This window comes from Corvus cornix, chromosome 4 (assembly GCF_000738735.6).
Source record: "Corvus cornix cornix isolate S_Up_H32 chromosome 4, ASM73873v5, whole genome shotgun sequence".
NCBI classification, from domain to species: Eukaryota; Metazoa; Chordata; class Aves; order Passeriformes; family Corvidae; genus Corvus; species Corvus cornix.
In genome coordinates, this window is record NC_046334.1 from 18361689 (window position 1) to 18384786 (window position 23098).

The 23098-nt window shown below is 39.5% G+C and overlaps 1 protein-coding gene and 1 long non-coding RNA gene across 4 annotated transcripts in view; one reads left to right on the top strand and one right to left on the bottom strand.

The window, feature by feature from the left end:
* Positions 1–23098, top strand: part of LOC104697215 — a 477817-nt gene that overhangs the window by 405010 nt on the left and 49709 nt on the right. The window lies entirely within an intron of this gene.
* The window catches only part of TECRL (trans-2,3-enoyl-CoA reductase like), a 69740-nt gene continuing 60929 nt past the window's right edge, over positions 14288–23098 (bottom strand). For 2 of the 3 annotated variants that reach the window (XM_010411903.4, XM_010411902.4), the window contains exons 8-12: positions 22712–22755; positions 19072–19129; positions 17405–17490; positions 16929–16974; positions 14288–16039 (exon numbers count right to left, since the gene is read on the bottom strand). In XM_010411903.4, coding sequence (XP_010410205.1) covers positions 15912–16039; positions 16929–16974; positions 17405–17490; positions 19072–19129; positions 22712–22755 — 362 coding nt within the window. In that variant the 3' untranslated portion in view covers positions 14288–15911. The remainder of the gene's footprint in view (positions 16040–16928; positions 16975–17404; positions 17491–19071; positions 19130–22711; positions 22756–23098) is intronic. The other variant, XM_010411906.2, reaches the window with a different exon arrangement.

The window sequence follows — 23098 nt, forward strand, 5'->3', positions numbered from 1 at the left end:
ATTTCCCCGACTATTCTGGTGTTCACTCACTCATTTTATGTCCTAACAATATGCAGACAGAATAATGGACATCAAGGAAGTGCAATGGTCATTCAGTACACACCAATATCACACATCTGACCAAAAAAAAAAATCCCTTCAAGAACAATATGGTGACCTGATGCACCTAAACCTTTTACAAAACTATTAATCTGTGACAATGTCACCCAAAGTTACAGTAAATAAGTTATTGAAGTAGTTTTATGGGTCACAGTAATGTATCTGTTTGGAATCCATTGTACTCAGACAGGCATATACATTTGCTGTAAATAGATCTTCAATCTCTGAGAATCATTTTATTCTTTTTATACACACTATAAAATTGCCATTTTTATGGCCAGGCTTGATGTATGATATGGCTGAAGAGCTGTATGAGTTAATTAAAGAATAAAGGGCTCTCCCTTCTGCTCAATATTTCTGTTCATGACATTAGTATCTGAGAACCACTGTTTTGTACCACACAGAGATTTCGACTTTAAGGGAATCATATAGGTTGAGGTATGTATACACCCATACTGTGCAGGGCATGTGACTGGGTCCAAAATCCAGAGGCTTCGTATCACCAAGGTAGGCATTTGCCCTGCTGAGGCATCCCTGTATTTCTTTGAAAGCTTCAATAACATCCCAGAACACAGAGCCGAGTAGTTTCTGTAAATGGTAATCCCACCAAGAAAATGAATGTGGAGAAACAGGGCAGCGAAGGATCACTTAAATTCTGTCTGCTGCCACCACAGATGGCCATGCTGTCTCATCTCACTTAGGCACACACCAGAGCTCAGTAACATCTCTCTCAGCCTCTGCTTTGTTAAGCTCAGTAAGAAAAACCCACAGTTCACTCTCGAGAGATAAACTTGCCATTTCTTTGATCATCCTTCACCTGCACCTCCTTGAGTTTGTATTTTTGCCCAGAGCTGGCAAACACCATCCCGTAAATTTCAGTCAAGATCTCCCCAGGTTGCCTTCTGTGGAAGATCCTGGAAAGAGAGGATCAGGACCACCAACATCAGCCTTCGGAGGTGAATGTGTGTACCAAACACCTGACTCTGAGGCCATGCATTTCCCAGTCAGTAGCTCTTGTCTCATACCAGACCAAAGATGAGCAAAAATCCCATAGCAAGGGAGCATCTTCAATTCTTTCTCTTTGAATTCTGGCTGCTGTGCATTAAATAAGTTATTTTCTTCCTTTGTAACCATGTGATAGAAGTTCCCAAAAGCACTTTCCCTTCATCAAGAGAATATTATTTAGACAGCCAAAAGGAAGGTAATTGTAGCATAGGATAATCACTGGAAAGAGAAAAGAATGCCTCCTTACATTTACATTTTAGAAAGCATGAAATTCTGTCTCACTTGCTCGTCATTATCCAGTATGAGCTAAGACATTTGCAGAATGTGAGCTCTCCAAAACAGTTTTAAAAGATAAAGTATTCTGATTACTCTGAAGTGTAGAACAATATTTTTCTCCATATTAATGTTAGAGAAAAATAGCACAAAAATGTCAGGAACTGTAACTCATTGCTCTTTTTTCACGTAACTTAATCATGTGCCTTCATTTTGAAGCCCACATCCAATAAAGCAAATTCTCTTTGAACAACATCTTTAAGAAATCATCTTTCTTCTGTACGGTCTGTATTACTGCTGCCCCCCTTCTCTTTTAGTTTTTTCTTCCTGTAAATGCTATTGTAGATGCAGATCTTTAATAATTCTATTGATACCTAAGTTTTCTCCTTGAGATTATTTTGTTCTAAGAAAAGAGTTATAGTCTTTACCTGTCACAGTTACAGGTGGATACAACCTCTCATTCCTGTGAGGCACTGGTTTGCTGCAAACAGGCTAGAAAAGCACAGTTAAAGAAATGAACACTTGAGATGGCAAAACACTGCAAGAAAGGTTTCAAATGCCATGCAGATTATAGGTCTTTAAAAGGTACATGGCTCTGTCATATTCCTTCCCAGAACCCAATTCTGTCTGCACAAATATGACATACAACTATCATTCCTCTCACATATTAGGCTTATCATCTCCTTGCCCTTTACAGCCTTCCTCATGTCCTCTGTTAGCTATAATAAAAGTTAATCCATAAGAAAAGGCTCAGAAGACCAAGCAGACCAAGCTCAATTAGTTCTTTGATTAACTTCATAATTGAGCCATAAGCCACAGAGCTAGACCTTCTTCAGCTGAAAGGGACAGCACTCTCTGTGGCAAGGTACAGCCTGCTCAACATGCATTTCTGCACAATTTTATTTATTTCACAGTTTTTTGTAACTCAATGAATGCATGCAGGGGTTAGGGGTGTATACCCTGGTTAACACTGGGTATTCTGCGCACAGCTGTGCCCCAAACCTCTCATGACCCTTTCCCTGACATCACACTTCCATTTCTAAGGTTTAGTAAAGAGGTCGTCTTGGTGTACCATGGGCTTTTACTAGGAACACCAGAAGATGAGCAGCCAGAACTAGACATTAACTTTTAAATCTGCGGTGAGAATGTCCCTCTACAGTGTACTGCAAAAATGCCATCCTTTTTAAGGCAGCTCTGTAAAGAAGCATTGTATTAAAGAGGGTGAGAAACTGAAGGATTTGGACTGGTCCAGGAGGTGTGCTGACACACCAGTATTTGGGAGTAAAATCCAGATGTCTGTTCCTGCCAGGGGGAATCTATCCTTCTTGGCAAAATGTGCAGTATGTGGGGTTTTCCATGTGTGGTTCTGCACTGAGATATCCACATAGACAAGGTACTATAGGTGTTTGGAGATGAGACAGAGTAATATATTTATAAGGACTCTGCAAAGAGCTCAGACTGGTTTTTGGAAGTTTCCTCCTGAAATTGAATATTCAAAAAATTGTCTCACAATAAATGTATGCCCATCTGTGATATTCACAGCTTGTTTTAATTTTATGATGCTGGAGGCAGACCTCCAATCTCAGCGGGTGCATTCTCACTGAAGAAATGGCCCTATAAAAGATAATGGGTAATTAATATCGTAAAAAATTCCTCAGTAATGACTGGGGATATCAGAACTTGGTTCATATTTCCTTTTGGGACCCTGGAAATAAAATTTTATATTTTCCAGCAAAAAAGGCTGATCTTTGTATTTTGAGTACATGCAACAGCAAATAGTACACTTCCACAGTTTTATAACATGCTGACTGGAATTCGATTTCTTCCTTTGCTAGCTGAGGAAGGAAGATCCGAAACATCCTCAAAGTCTAACAAGATGCTAATGCGCTAAAAAGAGCCTTTGAATGAGCTTGTTTTAGTCAAAATATAGCAAGTGTGTTAATTTAAAGACCTCTAATGGCACTAAAAACATTCATTGACAAATGCCTCATTTTCTCTTAATAACACTTGCTTTAATGTTGCTGTAAATGATATCAAGTTTGCCATAATGATACAGTGCTAGCACTTAAAATCTACCTTCAATGGCTATTTGTATTTTAAATTTTGCATTTTCATTTGATCCCATATGCTTTTGACAATGCTGGATTGATTTAAAGCCAGCTGATTACAGAACACTGAATTAAAGCCGAATCTCAGGTACATTACAAAGGTGAAGGAGCAGCTAGATTCTAAGCAACACCTGAGCTAATGTCTCTTTTCTAATTGAGTGATAGTCAGGCAGTTTGCAGTGCCAGCAAGTATGGTTAAATCAAATTGACTTTTAGTGTTAGACCAATGGTGCTAATAGACTGGGTTCACTGTCTATAATGGATATGGAAAGACAAATACATTAAAAGCAAAGGTCATTCTTATCTTTTGCTTTTGACAGCAAAGACTTAACTGTACAAAGTTCGTTTCCCCTCCAAGAAATTATCGTTCCTACAGTTTATCTCAAATGAGTTTGGTAATGAAAATCTAGAAGGATTTTTTTCTTTCCACATCATCCTCCATAACTCAAGACTTATCGCCCTTATACCTGGATGCATTATTTGCCTTTTCTCCTCATGCTCAGATGGGAGTAAGGGATTGTTTTTTTATTTGCTTTTTATTTTTGCTTACAGAATCTAGTATAATGATGTCATGATCTTTGCTTCAAGTGTTAATGTATCAACAAATAAGCAATAGCAGTTCCAAGCACGGGAAGCAGGATGAGGTTGTGAGTTGTCTGGAGGAACACAGAACATGTGGTAGGAAGTATGGACCATTGCTTCCTTCAGCAGTGAACAGGAAGAGAAATAGGCATCTTGGCGAACTTGAAACACTATTCCCCTGCTGAGCTCATGAACTTTTTGCCAGTGCTAAAAGAATGTCCTTTTCATATAGATGAATACTGCAGGGAGGGGAGGAGTTTTAATACTGCTTTCAGCGTTAAATTTCAGGTACTGAGGGCTGCAGAAGCCTTAGCCCATTGATTTGTGTGGGGCTTGCAGTCTGCGTGGGGTTAAGTACGTGTGTGACTGTCTTGGCTCAGGATGGCACCCAGAGAGCTCTGAAAGCTCATGAATTGCAGATTAATAACAATGCAGGTAGCAGTTAGGGTACAGAATAACTTCCTTCAGCACAGTGAAAACGATGCATGTTTACAGCTGAAGGTTTGTGTCTGATGATGAGGCAAGATGAAGGGAGTTGCATTTCAGTAGGGACTTCAGCAAAAGACAGCAACAACATCTTATGCTAACAAGTAAGGAAAAGCTTTTGTCAGTAAGTAGCAGGATCCTCTACCTATTGTCTGATTTTGGCAATGTCTGATTTGTAGTGTTATGTTGTATCTAGGGCTTTCTGGCCCATAATAGGCTGCTGAAAGCCATCTGGGCAGTGCCATCCCCCACAACAAGTCACAAATGCAGAAGGAGAAGTTCTTCTGGGAGTCTGATCTAGTGAGGGGATCCATATGGGATGTGCTACAAATCCTGACAGCACCCACAGGGCGGGACTGGAAAGAGTTCTCTTACTTCTGTTTTAGAGCCCTCTGATATTCCATACCTGAGGGCCAAAATTCAGTGGCAATGCATCACTCTCTCCCTAAGTGCTGCCTTACCAAAGGGCTTCTCTCCAGTCTCAGACTCCATGGTTTGCTTTCCTGGAGGATGCACATGGAGGGAGTAACTTCTGCACGCTTGGGTTAAAGGAGTTGAGAACAAGCAGTGCTCTGTGCACTGCTGCTGCATTCAGGAGGGGCTGCATCACCCTGCTTGTCACACTTTCTTTTTTTAATAGTTTTATTCTATCCGCCAATAGTGCTGCCTATTTGTATTCGTTTGAATGATGAATAATTTTTAAATGCAACTGTCATACTCTGCCTCATGAATTGCAGTGATTCTACCATGCTGTACAGAAACATTTTGACCTTGTAAAAAACAAACTTTTGCTAAAACATTTTTGATATTCATGAAGGTAAAATTTTAGTACGGTTTTCATGGTTTTGCTATAGACCAGGTACAAAATTCTGTTCCACAATACATTTTGAGTGTGCAACTAACATTTCTCACTTGATTTAGGGAGGACAGAATAAAAAGCAAACTGAATAGCAAAAGATTGGAGTTTCTAGCAAGCTGAAAATACCATGGTTTGTTTCCCACCAATACAAAGAGAGATAAAGTTAATCTGAAAGTACACAGAAATTCACATTTACAAAATCTGGTCTCCACAAGGCCATGAAATCCTTAATTTGTTTATTTCTCCCAGAAGAATATAAATCACTGTTGCATCGCCCAAATGTTTGTGAGTTTATCAAAAGGAGCGTTTATTCAGCATTCGTTCCACTCTGTCATTAAATCCTCGGGATTATATGGCTGTTGTTGTCTTTTAAATTCCTGATAAATATGTTGCTGACAGCCAGCTGCTCTTTCCAATGCATCATAACCAACCATCGTAGAGTAGATCATTAGTCTGCTTGCATCTATCTATTTTGTTTATGCCACTCAGGGAGATTACAATGGCCATCTGCAACTGTGGGCACTTTTTGTTTCGGAGGAATGTGCCATCAGTGGCACAGGAATGTGAGGGACAGGGCAGAGTTTCAAGGATATCAGCTCTCTTGGAGGGATAAGGCTTGCTTGCCCAGTAGAGGGACACTTTGGTGTCTCTGGTGGCTTCAGCTCTTTTTCCCCTGAGGCAGTTTTGGAGCCATATAGACTGGTGACACTACAGAAAGCTTCTTGGGGCTGAACCCCCAGGCAAGACATGGGGAACTGCCAGACCCATCACACCACCTGGTTACCCCTGGGAGCAAAAATTTGGGTGTACAGTAAGTGTCAGTTGTGGCACAGACTTTTCCTCCCTCATACTCTTATGCCATACTACATTTGTTAAATAGAAGGTCAGAGCTTTCCAGAGTTCCCCCTTGGCAGCAAGCTGAATTTTCCTGCTGCTCTTTTAACCTTTCAGTGGTCTGAAGCATCAGGTTTGGTTCACTCGCAGTTCAAGCTGTCAAACTCCCATGTACAGAGCAGTCAGAGTATGTTTCTGCTGGGGAAATCGAACAGTATGTTTTCCAGTTTGCAGCATTCAGCCCACACGGGTTTTTTCTCAGAAAACAAGAGAATGCTGCCCCTTGCACTTGTAATTTACAGTAATTAGCAAGGAAATTATGCTTGGTTTTAGAGAAAGAAGCACACTGAGCAACTCATTCCTAAAAAGATTTGGAAAGGAGGCTCACATTGGGAAGTAGTACATTTTTATTCCCATTGTAAACATAAATATTCAACACTTTTTGCAAATCAGAAATCAGAAGGGAGAAAAGCAGTGATCTTTGGATTGATTGGACTTTTTTCCTCCTAACTTATGCTGAAATGCATAATATTTCAACTGTGTGTGAAATGCAAGTAAGCTGATAGATTGGTTGTATTAATTGGAAAAAAAAAACCCAAAAAAAAATCCTAGCTGAGACACTCTATTTTCAAAGAACAGATGGCTTTCTTTACTTACAGCTGTAGAATATTTTGCTGCAACATAAAGACATATAGTATATCCTCTGGGGATGAAGGAAAATGAAATGGAGAGAAAACGTTTCAGGGAAAATCATTAGAAGCTCTGCAAGTAATAGAAATACCAGGCCTGACTTTTGCTGCCACTAACCTTTGTTGACTTCAAATGACAAGTCCTACTTGAGATCAAGACATCAGCAGGACCCCTACTTGCCCTGAGTTTCCCACTCTCCTCCCCATAAGGAAGGCAGCAGGAGAAGCCTCACCTGCAGCCATTTCTTGTGGCAGAGGACATTTTTTATGTTTTCTCTACCAGCCTGCCTGGCTTAACCTTTGGACCATCCTTCAGCTGCCTCTTAATGTGACCATTTTATCAACAACTGCAGTTAAAATGGCAGTCAGTTTAGCCAGCTCTGTCTGCTGCTGCTTGAAATTTTATGTATTGTGACCTTCTTTGTGCCCTTAATTTCTGCTGGAGATGCTCATCTCCTTGCTCTGTAACCAATGAATCAATTTTATTTTTTCTGCTGAAAATGTTGGGGAGGTGCAAAGCAAAGTTTCTCCCCCTGCTCCTTATCTGTAATAAGAAAACTCCTGCAGTTTTTCTCTCTTTGTAACTGCCTATTGATTGTGTATGTCAACTGTATGTCTGTGGGCGCTGAAGGATTTGATTTTATTTCTGTTTGCTCAATGATATCTAAAAAGTGACTGCTTGAAGAGCTGCTGAGAAGTGGGGGTCTTGTCCACAGGTTTTATAATGCATTATTTGTGTGTAATTACAGCAGGATGGTGTAATTACACAAGGTGTTTCCTTTTACTTGTTTAGGTATTCTTTTTGAATGACACAAGCATCTGCAGTCCCAAGGCCCCAGAACTGCCATAGGCAAGATTGCCCCATACTGCCTTACACACGCCCAGATTTAGTGCTCTTGCATGAATTGTTTGCCAGTAAATAAAAGCAGTCATTTTTCTGAGTGTTTGATGGCAACGGATGCTGTTCTCACTTCTGTTGGTCTGGGCAGTCCTCTGCCACGGAGAGCGACTCAGATGCCTGAATGAAACAGGCTGGGAAGGACAAGAATTGCCTAAGGAATGAAAAGCAAACATCAATTACTTGCTCATGGATGAAAAAGCATTTGGTAGGCTACTTATTTAGATGGCTAAGCACATCTTGCATTTGGCTCCAGCATCCTGGCCTTGCACTTATAGCACATCTCCTATCACATCTGTGACGCTTGAGCAGTTCAAAGAGAGTTTGTGCAATGACCCTTCTTGTTAGGGCCTGGGCCATCAGGAAAGGACCTCTGAGAGGGAGAAGTAGCTGTATGGGCTTTGGTTCATCATGGGTTCAGAACCATCAGCACTGGAATGGGGCAGTCTGTGGGGACTGTTAACTCCTATCTGTGACAGCTGAGCTCTCTCTGCGAAGCTCACACACTCTGACACCCTTGGTCAAAGCCTTGTGTGTGCCCTAAGGATCTGGCTATCAGGCCCAGGGTGTGATTGCTGGGGTGTCCTGAGCAGGACCAGGAGTTGGACTCGATGATTCTGATGGGTCCCTTCCAGCTCAGCATATTCTATGATTCTGTGATACAGTAGCAGGTCATACAGTAATTCCCTGTGTAACTTGCATTACTCAGTGCAAGACTGTGTGAGGAACGAGACAACTCTTAGAAAAATTAAAATAATTTATTAGAACAGAAAAATTGAAAAATTACAAAAATCAGAAAAATATAAAAATTTGGGATCCTAATGGCTCAAGAGGTATGTCCAGGAATGCAGGGATTAGAGATCTTTGGGCTTAAACGGCACTGGACGTCTGGTGGAAAACTTGCAGTGCTGGGCTGACTTTTAGCTAACCCAAAAGTCAAAGAAAAATTATTAAAGGCTCCTAAATAGGAGTAAGGCTTAGGTGCCCAGCACTAGCGCCCACAACAGCTGAAATCTGCAGTGTTCTGCCCCTGCTCTGAGGCTGACTCACTATTTTATAGTACCTTTGCTCCGCCCCAGTCCGCCCACAGACCGCCCATGGCACACCCCTTTGGTCCTAAGTGATTGGTGCTTCCCTTTTGACAGATCATCTCTGTCTACCAATAGCTCGTCGTTGTCAGGGTTGGGGTAGTAGCATCTGGAGTAAGAGTGCTAACATGTCCTCATTAAGATTCAGGTTGCCACGGGGCTTACTTACAGACCAACGGCTAAAGGTCTAAAACTGGCTGTTGGCTGTTAGAAACTGGGGTTTGGAGCTGGTTCTGAGACTTAGGGTGCAAAGTAGAGACCCTTAAAAAAAAATATTAAAATACATCCAACACATCTTAAAACATTTGTAAAAGTATACAGAGAACATGAGAAAAACAACTCTTACAGTGTACAAGTGGTTTAAAGTTGGAAAGGGATTTTTAACTGGGACACTTTTAACTGGGGGATTTTAACTGGAACTGGTGCAGATAAACCGCTTTGAACAAGTGAAAACACTAATAACAGAACTTGATATTTGTACCTGGACTGATGGGTGAACATTAACACTCAATTAAAAATTGTGTAACCCAAAATTAACTAATTAAAACACTTAACATGCAAAGACCAAGCTAATTAGGGATTTCATGTATGACAACTGTCATGACTGTGAGTGACAATTATTCTAAAATTTATATTTCCAAGCCAAGTGGAAAAGTTTCGGAGGTACAGCTTCCAGCAAATATTATAATCAAATATATTATCTCTTTATTTAATTCTAGATCCGTAATCAAGATCACCTTTATTAGATTTCACGAAATCTTTATTGCACTGCCTTCTCCTGGGAGAGGTGCCCAAGGTACCCTGAGCAGAAGCCTGGGTGAAGTAGTAGTTCTCAAATTACCACAGCCCTGTGTCAGTATGTCTCTGTATCTGTAACAGCACAATATCTATCTTCCTTTTACCTGATGGGGCCTGCTGAATGAGAAGATGTGTCAATCGTAGGTGAGAGGGTTGCTGTTTCTAATGTTACAAATTTATGATTTCCTAGCAAGATACTGATGCAAACCTGGAAGAATTAAACTTCTGCTTTTGCAGAGAGGAGTTCCTGAGTAGCTCCAGCCCTTCAGAGGTTAAGAGCAAAGGAAGCAAGGAAAAGCATTTTGAAGTTAGGGCGCAGATAGTGCCAAGTATTGCAATTCACTGCTTGAAGATTTAGTTCTGTGCTTGCAACTGGATTAAGGTGGGATGCTTGGCAAGTCTCTGAACATAGCTGAACATTGTGCTTCACATGGCTGTTGGAAGGATATCTAAAAATGGCAGCAAAGTATTAATGTATATGTGGGGCAACAGGGCTGGAATTGGTTAACTGTTCAAAAGATTCTGCATCCTCAGAGTTTTGAAATGAAGGGATTTTCCTGTGACACAATTGTGTATGTCAAAGCTCTGATAGGTAAGTAGTTAAGAGTTTGAATGACAGGCATACAAATCCAATACAAAGCACCCTCTGCAAAGAGATGATGTAAACCAGAGGGTGGAAGAATACAGTGTGCGTGTATATGTGACAAAAATTCCCTGTTGGCTCAAGAACAGGAGCTTTGTTTTTCATTAGATACAATATTGGAGATGTGTCATCTTTAATCCATTTCTCTCAAGTTCAGTTCAGAAAGACTGAAATTTCTTTCAAAAAAGACATAGCTGCTAATCCCTAAAAGCACACTGCAACCACATTCTGGTCCTTCCAGATCTCTAATCAATGTCTCCTGCAAAGATGCCCTTGAATCTTGGAAATGGCCTCATAATATTAATAGAAAAGATTAAAAGTACCCTTTTTTCCCTATTCTTACCTTGCAGAGAGGGACATCTTTTTAAATATTTGTTTCTTTTGTAACTCAGTGTCACAGTTTCATCAGTCAACTGAAAACTCATCAACTTTTCAGTCTGAATAAGAGTCAAAAAAATGATTGATGTTTTCTTTGGAGCCTGTCTTGTAGTGCTTTAAAAGAGTCCCCAAATGGGGAAATCTGCAATTTTGAAACAAAAGCCTTTTCCTGTTGAGTATGGCCAGGTACTCATAACCGTGAAAGGAATCACTTATAGAGCTATATTACTTTTTCACAGGAATAATACTGTGTGTTAGGAAAAAACTGGCTAACAATCAGATTTCTTTGACAAAAGATGTGAAGTTTGCTTTTTTAAAATATGGAATTCATTAGTATTATTGAAGAGTCTTATCATATTTCTTTGAACTATAAATGATTTCCTCATACTTGGTTCCTCAAGTTTCAAAGGCTTTAGAAGTTACATAAAAGCAGGTACATGATAGAAGACTGGGTATTGTGGAGGTGTTAATACGTGGCAGATTTTTTTTTAACCTAAGCACACATATTTCAGGACCCATTATCTTGTCTTTTTTTTTTTTTTTTTTTTTTGATAAAGTGGTTTTAGATTGACTATTACATTCCAAAGAAATTTAGCACAGATTATTTCCGTCACACAGTGACCGGCACTCCTCACCTGGACAACTTCTCGTCCAATTGGACAAGATGGAAAAATAAATGTGTTCTCAAATGTGTTCTCAGGGCAGAACTGGGTGAGAGGAGGTCTCTGGTGTGCTAGACAAATGAATAACCAAACACCAGGACCATGATAAAGGCATGGGACAGCTCAGCTCTTGGAGCTGATAACCTGCAGAAAGAGTTGTAAGTTCGAGTCACAGGTGGCTGACGATGTGCAGAGACCATCAACATAAACATTCTTCTGTGATGCTAAACATGTGTGATGTGAAAATCACCTTTAACTGTAGCTGTACAGCAGCCTCTGTGCACTCACCTATGATAAACCAGGCCTTTCATAAAAAATATTGTTCATATAGGTACTGATCTGTGTTCAATGACAGCACAAAACTCCATCTACATTTATTTATTGAACACTGGGATAGGCATAGAGTGTGTTTCTCCAAAAGCTTCCATGAATGTTAATGACAAGGAATATCACTTGTAGACAACACTTGTGCCTAGGAAAATATAGAAAAAGAAAGCCAATAAAGCGTCATGTGAAAAATATTAGCTTGCTGAAAAGCTTTTTATGGTTTGAATTAATTTTTAGTTCAGCAGCACTTGTTAAACCTATAAATAGATAAAGTCTCTTGCCTTCCTACAGCTTTTTTCCTCTTATAGTGTGCTTTAGAAGTCTTCACATTCCGTGATTTTTATTATATTATATTTAGTTAACATTGCAGGCTCTCTTTCAGAGAACTGCTTTGATAACAGGCTGTTTCATCTCAGTTCCTAGTGTGATAAAAGCCAATTTAGAGTCACTTACTTTATACAAAACAATACAAAGTACAAGATATTTTGATGATAATAAGATCTTTTAAAAAGGATGACCATCTGCCTTTATTCACTTCTCCTGCTTTCAGCATCCTTTTGATCTCCACTTTCCCTATGGAAAGATGAAATCACAGAGATCATTTTCAGTCCTGTCAGCTGCGAAGATGTGGTAACCATCTTATAAGACAAACATATGGCTGGGTCTTTAGGGCTTTTTCAAACTGGGAATCCAAATACAGGCAGCCAAGTTGTGTACAGAAGCATCTGCCACATCAGTTCCCCATCACAACGCCTTCCTGTACCACCAGGAGGCCTGAGCCAGTGCCTGCTCTTTTCCAGGTTGGCATTTTATGGCAAGAACCAGCCACAAAAATGTAGAGATGTGTATCTGAAGGTTTAACTTTAGACTCCTTAATCTCAATGTTTTAGGATTAATTTGGGACAGATGAGACTCATCCATCCGGAGAGTTCCAACAAAAACCCAGCTGCAAGCTGCAGGGTGAGCATGGAAGGACCTGGAAGTTGAGCAGTCTCTCCAGGTGGACCGGGGACTGGTTATCTTAAGATACACTTTAGTCCCACAGGCAATGCTATTCACATAGTCCTTATTGGCAGGCCAGGAAGGATCTACTCATACTCCATCTGATTTATTTTTACACAGTTCCTGACAAAACTGTTGTCTACTCTCTGTTTCTTGCTTCATTTGTGGTCTCTTGGTTTAGATGGCTTCCCTCCTGAGAAGTATTAAGCAGGAATTGCCCCATACATGGGTCTATAGCAGCTCCTCATAGCTAACCAGAACATGCCTTCAAACACTTGATTTTCCTGCTGTACAATGCTCCTGCCTCCTGCCTTTTGTGAGGAATGTGGTTATTTGCTTCTGCGAGCTATTATGGCTCTTTTTGGAGGTTGAGTCTTTCCGTTTGACCTTGAAACATGGTGGGATTCTGGTAGTGGGGTGGCCTTGCCCATGCCTTCCTTCTACTGGTGGCTCTGAAGAAGTGAGGTCTGCGCTTCAGAGAAAACACAGCCAAATGAATTTGCAGTTGACCACCTGCTTCCTCATCAGCCCCTCGTACAAGAAAGTCCTGGATATGTAGAGCTTAATAGGGCATTTTTTTCCAGGTGATCAGAACAATTTTGACAAATATTTGTGTGAAGACAACTGTTTTGGTTGAAAATGTGCATGGTACTTGAGGACTAAAATCACTGTTGGAAGCAACATTCATATAGTAATACTTTTTTTTAACTGGGTGGGTTTCTTTGTTTGGGTTTTTCAGTATCCTATAAGCAAGGCCTCTGAAATGTTTATCAAAACAAAGACTGGTGATTTTTATAAACTTTTTGTTTTGAAGCAGAACATTCCAACCATTCCAGGAAGTTAACTTACCTTTTCTAATTGCATGGAACTTGCCCTGAAAATCAGAGGAGAATGTGTAATATAGAGAGATCCATAAAGGTGCAGGAAGTTAGATTTACTGCTGTTCGTGAAGCCATTTAACACTGCTCAGAGCAGTTTTAGCTCATCAATATCCCACTGGTGAATCTCAAAATATCTATCATGTTTATCTGAGACAGCCTTCTGCAATGTATCTTCATTTGTTCTTACCTTGTGTTTGCTCTCACCCTTTACTTTACTTTTTACCTTACTTTAGAATTTCAGTCATTTACTTCAGGAGCCAAAATTCTCCTCATCCTCACCCCAGGTACTGAATAACCAACTAACAGTGAGGTAAAAAATTCCTGAAATACTTCCTTCACCTAAGCTAACTGTTGAATAGGAACCATGTTCCCAGCAATTGGCATCACACTGGAAACATGGCTTGAACAGACTTAAAGCTGCAGCCATTACAATCAAAACATTAATAGATAAGTAATTAATTTTAATAAGTTACTCTCCTACATGGACTATTTTAAAACTTTAAGATTGCTGAAATAAGACATTTAATAAATTTAATAAACCTGAAAGGAAAAGAATCTCAGTAGCTGGATTTAAAAAAACAGACAACAGCCTTGACTCACACATCTAACATTGTCTGGAAAAAAAAAGTTTCAAAAATATTGTGGTTAAGTATTCAATTAAAGAGTATAGAAAACAATTTTTCAAAAATAGATCTTTATTAGCAGGCTGGGTTAGAGAATTGGGTATTCACTTTGATTAGGGTTTTCCATTGAGAGGAATAAAAATTTTAGGTTCTCACAGGTTACAATTTAAAAAATATGGAAAGTGATGTATTTACTTTACAAGGATGAAATTGAGTTACAGGGACTAATAGGATAAGTGTTGCAAGTTAGACGTTAGAAGAGGGATATGAATACAATTTACTGGGCAAATTAACTTTCTTAGAACACTTGGGCTGGCGCAAACATAACAGCACCTTTAGGAGACAAACTTCCTTCCTTGCTTGTATACTCCAGGGTTTCTCTAATGACTATAAAATTCTTTAGGCAAGATTTTTTTCACCAGCCTAAGGGAACCAAAAGATATTGATAAATGTGCAGCAGAAACAGAATGAAAGCTGGACTCGATGCCCTAACTCTTCATATCCTAATACCTGCTGAAGCAGTTCTGGTTCCTTTGCTCTGCGTAACTAAAATTGTGCTCCTGCATGGCATGGGTGCCACTGATCTGCAAATGGAGCTACTCAGTGTTTTCAGGACTTGAATAACAAGCCCAGAGAATCCCTTAAAAAATAATATCCTGGAAAGCAAAGTGGCAAGTAGAGCCTGGCCAAACTGAAGGGGAGCTGAAGCCTGTCAGCAGGGTCCATCTGAGGCAGTTCAGATATGGACTGAAATGCATTTGGCGTCTCTTTCCTGTTCAATAACGAGCCGTACTCTGCTTCACCTTGTCCCCAAGGCTTTCACAGTGCTTCATACAAGTAAGGGGAATGGTGTCTGGATACAGACAGGCACTGAACAAGGGGATCTTAACATGTTTGTTAGTGCAGAAGGTCTTCTGCTATTTCTAGACTGTTCAATGTGAGAAAGGGAAGTGGGCTTCAATGATGTACCCAAGGTTCTGCCTCAAATTATTTACAAGATGGGAAGAGGTCAAAAACAGTCCTCTCTGAGATCATGGGGCTGAGCTGCCTTCCTGAAAATAAAAGAAAGCCAGTCCTCTCTGCAGTGAATAATTTAAGCCAATTTGTATTGAACAAGTTGCTATGAGATTTGATTAAAAAAAAAAAGAAATAAAAACTTTGTGAAGCTAGACTAAACAGTGTTTACAGCATAGCGGTCATCTTTTGATGTGACGCTTTAGAGGAGCTGAGGCAGAATGTGCTCTTTCTGTGCAGTTTAATAAAAATAAGGCTGTGAAACATCTTCTGATGCAAAATTCCAAGACTGTCCTCAACATCTAACGCTGAACCTTAAAATTACCATACCTGAATGCATGCAGATGAGTTGTGTTCATTAATTTTAGCAGCATCTGTGCCCATTTACACCAGGTAAATATCTAACATTCAATTTTCTTGTCCCTTTTCAATTAGCTCCATTACAGGAAATCTAATTAAATCCTATCTTTTAGCAGGAACCAAGAATTCAAGAGCTAAATTTTTGCACTTAATTAAAACCTCTTCATCTTGAACTGTTAATTTTCTGAAAAAGATATCCAGTAGTTTTTTCCTCTGATCCACTTGGTTCCTGAATGAAATGGCTCATTTACTCTGAGCTGGCTCTTGAAGTGTACACTTAGGCTCCAACTCTTGTGACGATCTCAGAAGATGATAGGAATCATAGCTGCTTTTCTCCGCACTTCTGGATAAAATCTTTTCAGATAAAGCTTGTGTTTCTTTTGGGCCCATAGAGACATCTGGATGACCATCAGGAAAGCAAAGATGCCAACTAGCAAGGAAAAAGATTTAAAGAAAAGGATCATGTGTGTTCTTTCAGTGCCTGTCCCTGTAAATACAATGGGGTTTATGGCAATGCTTGGCCCTAAAGCAAGTAGGGGATTCAGCTGCCTGGCAGCGAGGTCTCAAAAAACCCAGCAACTAAAAGACTTCCCAGGACCCTGCTGTGGCTGTCGGGAGCCAGTAAGTCGATCTTGAGTACCTCTCCCTTCAGGCTGAGTGGCACAAAATGGAGGATAATTTTACTGCATTTGCATTTTGAAAATTCATTATCCTTTCTTCCTTAAAATGAGGTAGTTAATCAGAAACATTCATTTGGCATCCGGTCAAGTTATCGCTGAGACAATTACAGCAAGGATGAGTGTGCTGCATATGTTGCTGCTCCTGCTATTGTAGGAACAGCCCTACATTGTCCCCAAACTTTCAGATCATTTCCATACCGAAACCTAAAGAACAAAAATGTTTCATCTTTTCAAACAAAATTTCAGTTTAATTTTTCCATGATGCAGTTTAACCCACTTTTGAAATTAGTTTCTTTTTCATTTGTAAACCACGTGGGGCTACTTCTTACAAGTAGTTTTATAAGTTTCTATTTTGAAATGGAAAACTAATTAAAAAGTTAATGTTTTGGAGAGCTCAGTCCCAGGGACCATATTTTTGGGAGTGTTTAGGTCTCTAAGGATGCAGGAAAGCAAGAGTCACAAATGCTACTAGGCAGGCTGCCCTTACGAGCATTTTGAAGGTTTATACATTTATCTCGTATAGCAAATCTGATCGCAATATTTCATATGCTATAGACTTCTTTGGTAAATTTTAAATGTCCAGAATTCACTTCCACAAATGACACTTTAAATGCTGTCTTCATTCTGCTACAAACTTACCTGGCAGAGTTTGTGTCATCACTGTGAAACTAATCCAAGACCCGGCCTGTTGCAAAGAAAAAGGCACTGTTAGTTTTATATTTTATGTAAAGCAAAATGGCAAGTTTTCAAAAGCTTCCCCTGGAAAAACAGTGTGTACTGGAAATGGGAGAAGAAAAATAGTAAGAAATCAAACTCATTTGGTTTTTCAAGATGGTCAAATAGTGTGCTGGATGGGATGAAGAGATGGGTGGTAAATATTTAGATCACTGGGGAGACTGCAGTGAAGGGAAATATAGAGAAGAGTCCATGGGATAATGATGTGAGGGAAGAGGAGGGTCTGGTGGAAAAGCTTATGTGGGAACAAGGAGACTCTGACATAGGAACCACAAGGATTGATGTGCAGAGGAAACTGCATGGAGGTGTTGCAGATTTTCTGCAAAGGCTGAAACAGCGACCACCTACCCTTTGCATATAAGCAGAAGAAAGTCATGTACCTCATATGTATAGTTGGGACAGGATACCAGCAGGAAGAGCCACGTGAAGGGGTTGTAGGTTGGACTTGGAAAACAGGTTCTATTTCCTTGTGAAAGGGAAAAAAAAGGGTGGGGAAAATCAGAACCAGTTTCAGTACAGGGAGAGGGAAAGTGAGCCTTATCACAGCCTGCCTATGTAACAGCGATCCCTTGGGCCAACGCTCTCAGAGCACAACCTGTTAGAAAAGTTTCAGTGAAATCTTTTGAGGTAGCAAAAGCTGTACCTATCCCAGTGAGAATGCTGCTCAGCGAGCCTTATATCAGTTTTTACAAGGTCTGGTGTGTCCAAAGGATGCAACTTCTGTTCAGAAGAGGGAGACTAGTTCAGTGTGGGCTAGTCAACAGGCGAGTACTCAGGGCACCCACTGGGATGTGGGGGATGCAGCTGTATCTTATTCTGACTCAGTAACATGAATCTGTTGGCTCCCACATCCTCACCCTTTATCTCTGGTAGAATAGGAAAACAACTCCAGAGCTAACAGGATGCCTCTCTACAGCCACTGATAATGCTCACACCAAAGGCATCAGTGTAAATTTTGTATTTTAGATATTTAATATCAAATACAAATTCAGTGGCCTCACAAACATGTGGGGTTGATTGGGGTTTTTTGCTTGATTAGTTTTGATGTGGCTTTTTTTATTTGGTAGGTTTTTTCCCCTTTCCTCCCTGCCTTGGACTGGTGAAGGATTAAGAGAGAATAGGTAAAAATAATCCTTTTGTTCTGGAGTTGGAATTAAAAGATTTTCTGTTAGGAAATATCTCAGAGTAAAAGTGATTTCTAATCAAGGACATTCATTATCCTTTCCAAGAAGTACAAAAAGAATTGCAGAAATTATCAATTATTAATGAGCACCACCTCATTTTTAAGTTCTGGCAACAATGCTATCTTTAATACTTGTAGACACTGAGAACTTAAATCAATTTTTTGGCTCTTGCTGCTTTTAATCTGAATTAGGCCCCTTGCAAGAAATAATATAAGCAGTTTCCTAACCACAGTGCATAAAAACCTTCAAGAGCAGAAACTGACTCCTGTATGTGAAGTTAATAGTACTGTGGTATTTTCTTGAATAGGGTGTTCCAGTGGGGAAATTACACTATTAGTGTCTGAAAACATACTTTACTTTCTGGTATAGATTGTATAACTTTTAATCTCATGACACAAAAATGCTGAAAACCCAGCCTGTTAAGAGCATACATTTACATTGATGCCCGTGCAAGTATTCATGAGTCTATCTCTGAGTATTTGAATATATGCATGTGTATTTTGCCTGAGATGAATGTGTCTAAAGACTCTGCAATATAGTTTAGAAGTTCTTGAGACTTATTTAAAATGCAACATGCTGCTGTCAGTCACCAGCATGCTTTAAAGGACTTCTGAGTTTAAATCCAGATTTAAATTGCAGTTGTGTCTAATTAGGATAAATTTGCTATAAGCTTTGAAACAATAACAGTGTTGCTAATGTTTCCTTCTCATCCCATTTATTTTGAAGTTGTTAGACCAATGGCATGATACCTACTTCATCTTTCTTTTTTTGGTGGATATAGGTACATAAATTACTGTACAGCAGCAGAAGATGGATAGGTTAAGCACACTTCAGTCTTAGACAAACAGGAAACAAAGACAGACCTGAATTGGTTTGGTGAGCTAAAGCTACATTGATAAAGTGATTTCCAGCTTCACACATCTGCAAGACATTAAAAACATATTTTCAGTTGTATGCCTAAAAAGTGTGGTAATTGTGTTGCACTGCATAACCAGAACCCTCCCCATTACAACTCAGCCTCTGTATCCAGGAAATATGTACTCCAGAAAACAGCCTGTGATCACAGTCACACACACACAAGTGTCCAGTGAACACGGTGGGTGCAGCCTGGCATGAAAGCCCCTGGCACAGCTCCGTAGAGCTCCATGCAGCCAGGCCTTCAGTGGGGTTCCCATGCCCAGCATGTGCAATGTTTGGCCCTGGGGAGATCAGACAGACTCCCTGGCTCTAAGGAATTCAGCAAGATGCTCTTCTTGATCTCTTCTGGCTTTAATCCAAGCTGCAAAGAAGAAGGTGGAAAGCTGACCTCTGGTTTTGTAAAGATGTCACGAGTTAATGTCTCTAACCTTTTCCTACACACACTTTCAAAGGTGTTGAGCAAAACAGGAAGGAAAAATAAGGTGAATAAAAAAACCAGCAGTTCTCCAAAAGGCAGGCTGGTTGAATGGATAGTAGCTGGGGATTGATAAAGGAAGGGAGCCAGTACTATTCCTGTTTCTGCAACTCTCTGGTTATGCTGTTTCCAGCTGTGACCAACCTCTCAGCACTGGTCTCCAACATTTAGGTGTTTCGAACCTTTGGGAGAGGTACCATGTCTCCCTGTTGATTTCAGATTTGCTTGGGGCTTTCAGTACTTCATCAGCTACAACTACTAAATAATCAAAATCAATATTTACCCATATTTAAAGTGGGAACTGGTAGGAAAATTATTTTATATTCCTGAAGAAGAAGACCTGTCATCACAATTACGTCATTTTATGGTTTTCATTTTTCCCCTACTCTGTGAAGAAAACCAAGATGCTGTATACAGTTCAAGCTCAGGCTGAATTGAATTTTTTATTCATTTCCGTGTTTGAAGACTGATTTGTCCTCTCAGACTGCAAAAATGCAGAGTTAAAAAGTTGCATTTTCTTACAGCATTTGTTGTTCTAAATTTTGTAAGGCTTGAAAAAGTTTAAGAAATTAAAATTTAAAGGAAAATGTTAAAGCCTAAAGATGTTAAAAGTGTGAAGTCACAAAATTAATACAAAAAAAGAACTTCAATTGTCATTTTTAAGTTAATTCTGAAAGTCATCCATAACAAATTTTTGCTAAAACTAATTGAAAGAAATATGTGACTTCATTTTATATTGAAACATGCTAATATCTGAAGGAACATTGTAGTTAGCCTTGCTGAAGAATTTTCCCCTTTTTGGCAGAGATTTTTGTTGGGTTTGTTTGGAAGGTTTAGATCGGGTCTATTAGTAAATAGACCTGTAATTGGCTGTTATTCTGCATGGCTAGGTAGTTATGGTTCAAGTCCTGCTGTCCTTTTAAATTTTTCTAATTCCAAATAACTGACCATCCTCTATCATAAATACCAGATGTAAAACACTAAATAGCCAGAAAATGAAATTCTATTTTAAAATACCCTATCAGAAGCTTTAACTCTAACCATAGCAATGGACGTAATTTTGATTTACATACTTCCAATAATGAGCTGGGAACGTGATTTGTTTTTCTGATTGCTATTATGTTAAAGAAAAAATTTTGTGGTTACAAGTGGTTTTGTAAAACAATATACCTAAGGAGATGCCCATACTATTGTGGAGCAAGAGATGTTCACACATATACATAATTAACCCCTACTGATTCTAAGTAAAACAAGCAAAGGGCATTTCTGCAGGGATTTTATTGGCTTACCTTTGACTCTGCAGCTGCATTCTGCTGTGATTAAATTTTATGCCCCTTGTTAGAAATGGGACTGTTAATGTTCTACATTGAGAACCACTGCTAAATTTAATCTAGTCTCCATAGTTTAGCATATATAAAATATGGGGCAGTGGGGAACAGCAGAGAAAAAGCTGGTGCTATTTATGATGATAAAATATTGACATCTACACACCGTTTCCCCTCTTTATATTCCATGTGTACCCTATGAGAAAAACATCCCTGCAAAGCTTATTTTCTCTAAACATGAGAATCTTTCAGGAGGGCCTGCAGACACTCTTCAAATTACTCTGTATTGTTGTTTACAGCAGCTGCAGATGTGTACACTTAAATCAGGATGTGTAATAAAGACAAGACTTAAAAGAGGGTAAAAAAAGAGAAATCTTTCAAATATTTTATTCATATATTTTAGAAACCTGTGAAAACAGCTTCAAATTATTTTATTTCTTATGTTGATGTTTTAAATTCATTGTCTGGGAATCTGCCAGCACAAGATCTGAAAGGGACAGGTTTTGAGTTTCCATGGGTAGGGAGTTCTCAAAAGAGCTGTAAGAATTCAGAGCCCAGACCAGGTGCTGATGCAGATCTTAAGGGCATTGGCATATTTTACAGCAAACACCCTCAACACGACTCATCCCTTTGCTTGTTTGCAGCATTTTCCCTACAAGCTCTAGCAGGGCATGTTCCACTGATGCAGGGAAGGATGTTTCAAAGGAAAAGGAGGCTCTCTCTAAGCAGAGACTTTGATGAGGACTAGTTTTGTTGGTAGCACTGAATATTCAGGCAAGTAGCTTGCTTGGTTTCAAACACCCCCTGAGCCTGGGAAGGGTGCACACAGCAAGGTTCTGGGCATACTGCTGTCTACCACTGCCACAACCTCCTGTCTCTGCAGTACTGGGTTATCGCTTTTGGCTCTAGAGCCTCATGGAGTGTGTGAACTTCTTCATAAAAGTATTTTTGCTATTTTTGCTATACCTTATTAGAGCAAGAAAAGCTGAGAACTGCGTGGCCAGCCCCAGAGACAAACACTGCCAAAACTGTGACCTTTAAGGGTCTTAATTTACAAAAGCATTTCAATATTGCTAATGAGTTTTTGTATGTTTTTCTGAATAGTGTTTGTCTGAAGGAGCCTAGACATATTACTGTCCCATTACCCTGTTATATTTCTGGAAACTGATCTGTACCTGATTCTCAAAGAGGATGTTTTGGCTACTGACCCAGCAGTTCCAAAGGACAGAGAGGATATATATTTCCATGTGAGGGCTTCTTGTGAAGCCTCTGTCTCACTGTACAATTATGTTCATTCAAACACCAGGTTGGGTAGTCTCAGCCATTCTTCATCAGCTGCATTTTCCTTTGGCTTATCCCATTTTGGCAGGGATTGTTTATATAGATTTTAATAGCTGTTGAGTATAAGTCATTCAGTGTACACTGAACTATTGCAAAGTCTGCTTAGGTTGTAATTCTTCAGTATCTTAAAAATGACAAGTTTCAGTCTGTCTAAATATTAGTGTTCTAATACAATTACCAGTAATAATGATGCTGATGATGTTCTCATGGCTCTCAAAAGGCAGTATCTCTGTTTAAACTCTGTGTACATAAATATTAGTAGGACACTTCCTGACTGAGAAACCTTAATAGATTAGTACTAAATCTAGTCAAAGTACACAGGGCTGTGGACATGGGCTTGTATGTATGTATACACACAAATGCACAGAAGCATTACTGCATTTTACTAAATTGTGAGTTAATCCTCTTCCATAATCATAAATAAAACTTCATTTTTGTACGTACCAGAAAAGCAAGAGCAGCATAAGAAACTTGTTTGTGGCCAAATGCTAGAAAATAGAATGAAATTATAAATTGCATTTTACGGTGTGCACATTGTTTGCTATGGGTGAAATTAATCTAGTGCTGAGGAGCAGAAATGCTTCTCTCCTGACAGGCTCTGCAGAAAGATTGGATATTATCACACACAATATGAAGACAATACAAACAACAACAGCACTCCAGAAATGCCAGTTTTGCACCACTGATCTAAAGGCAGTTTTCACCCAACTGTTTTTAGTATTTGCCAGCTTCAAATGTTCAAGTGTTTTGTCAAAGCAGCTGGTGGTGAAGAATCCCTTGAAAAGACAAGGAGAGGAGTGAAGGTCAGTGGCAAAACCAGGCCAAGAATCA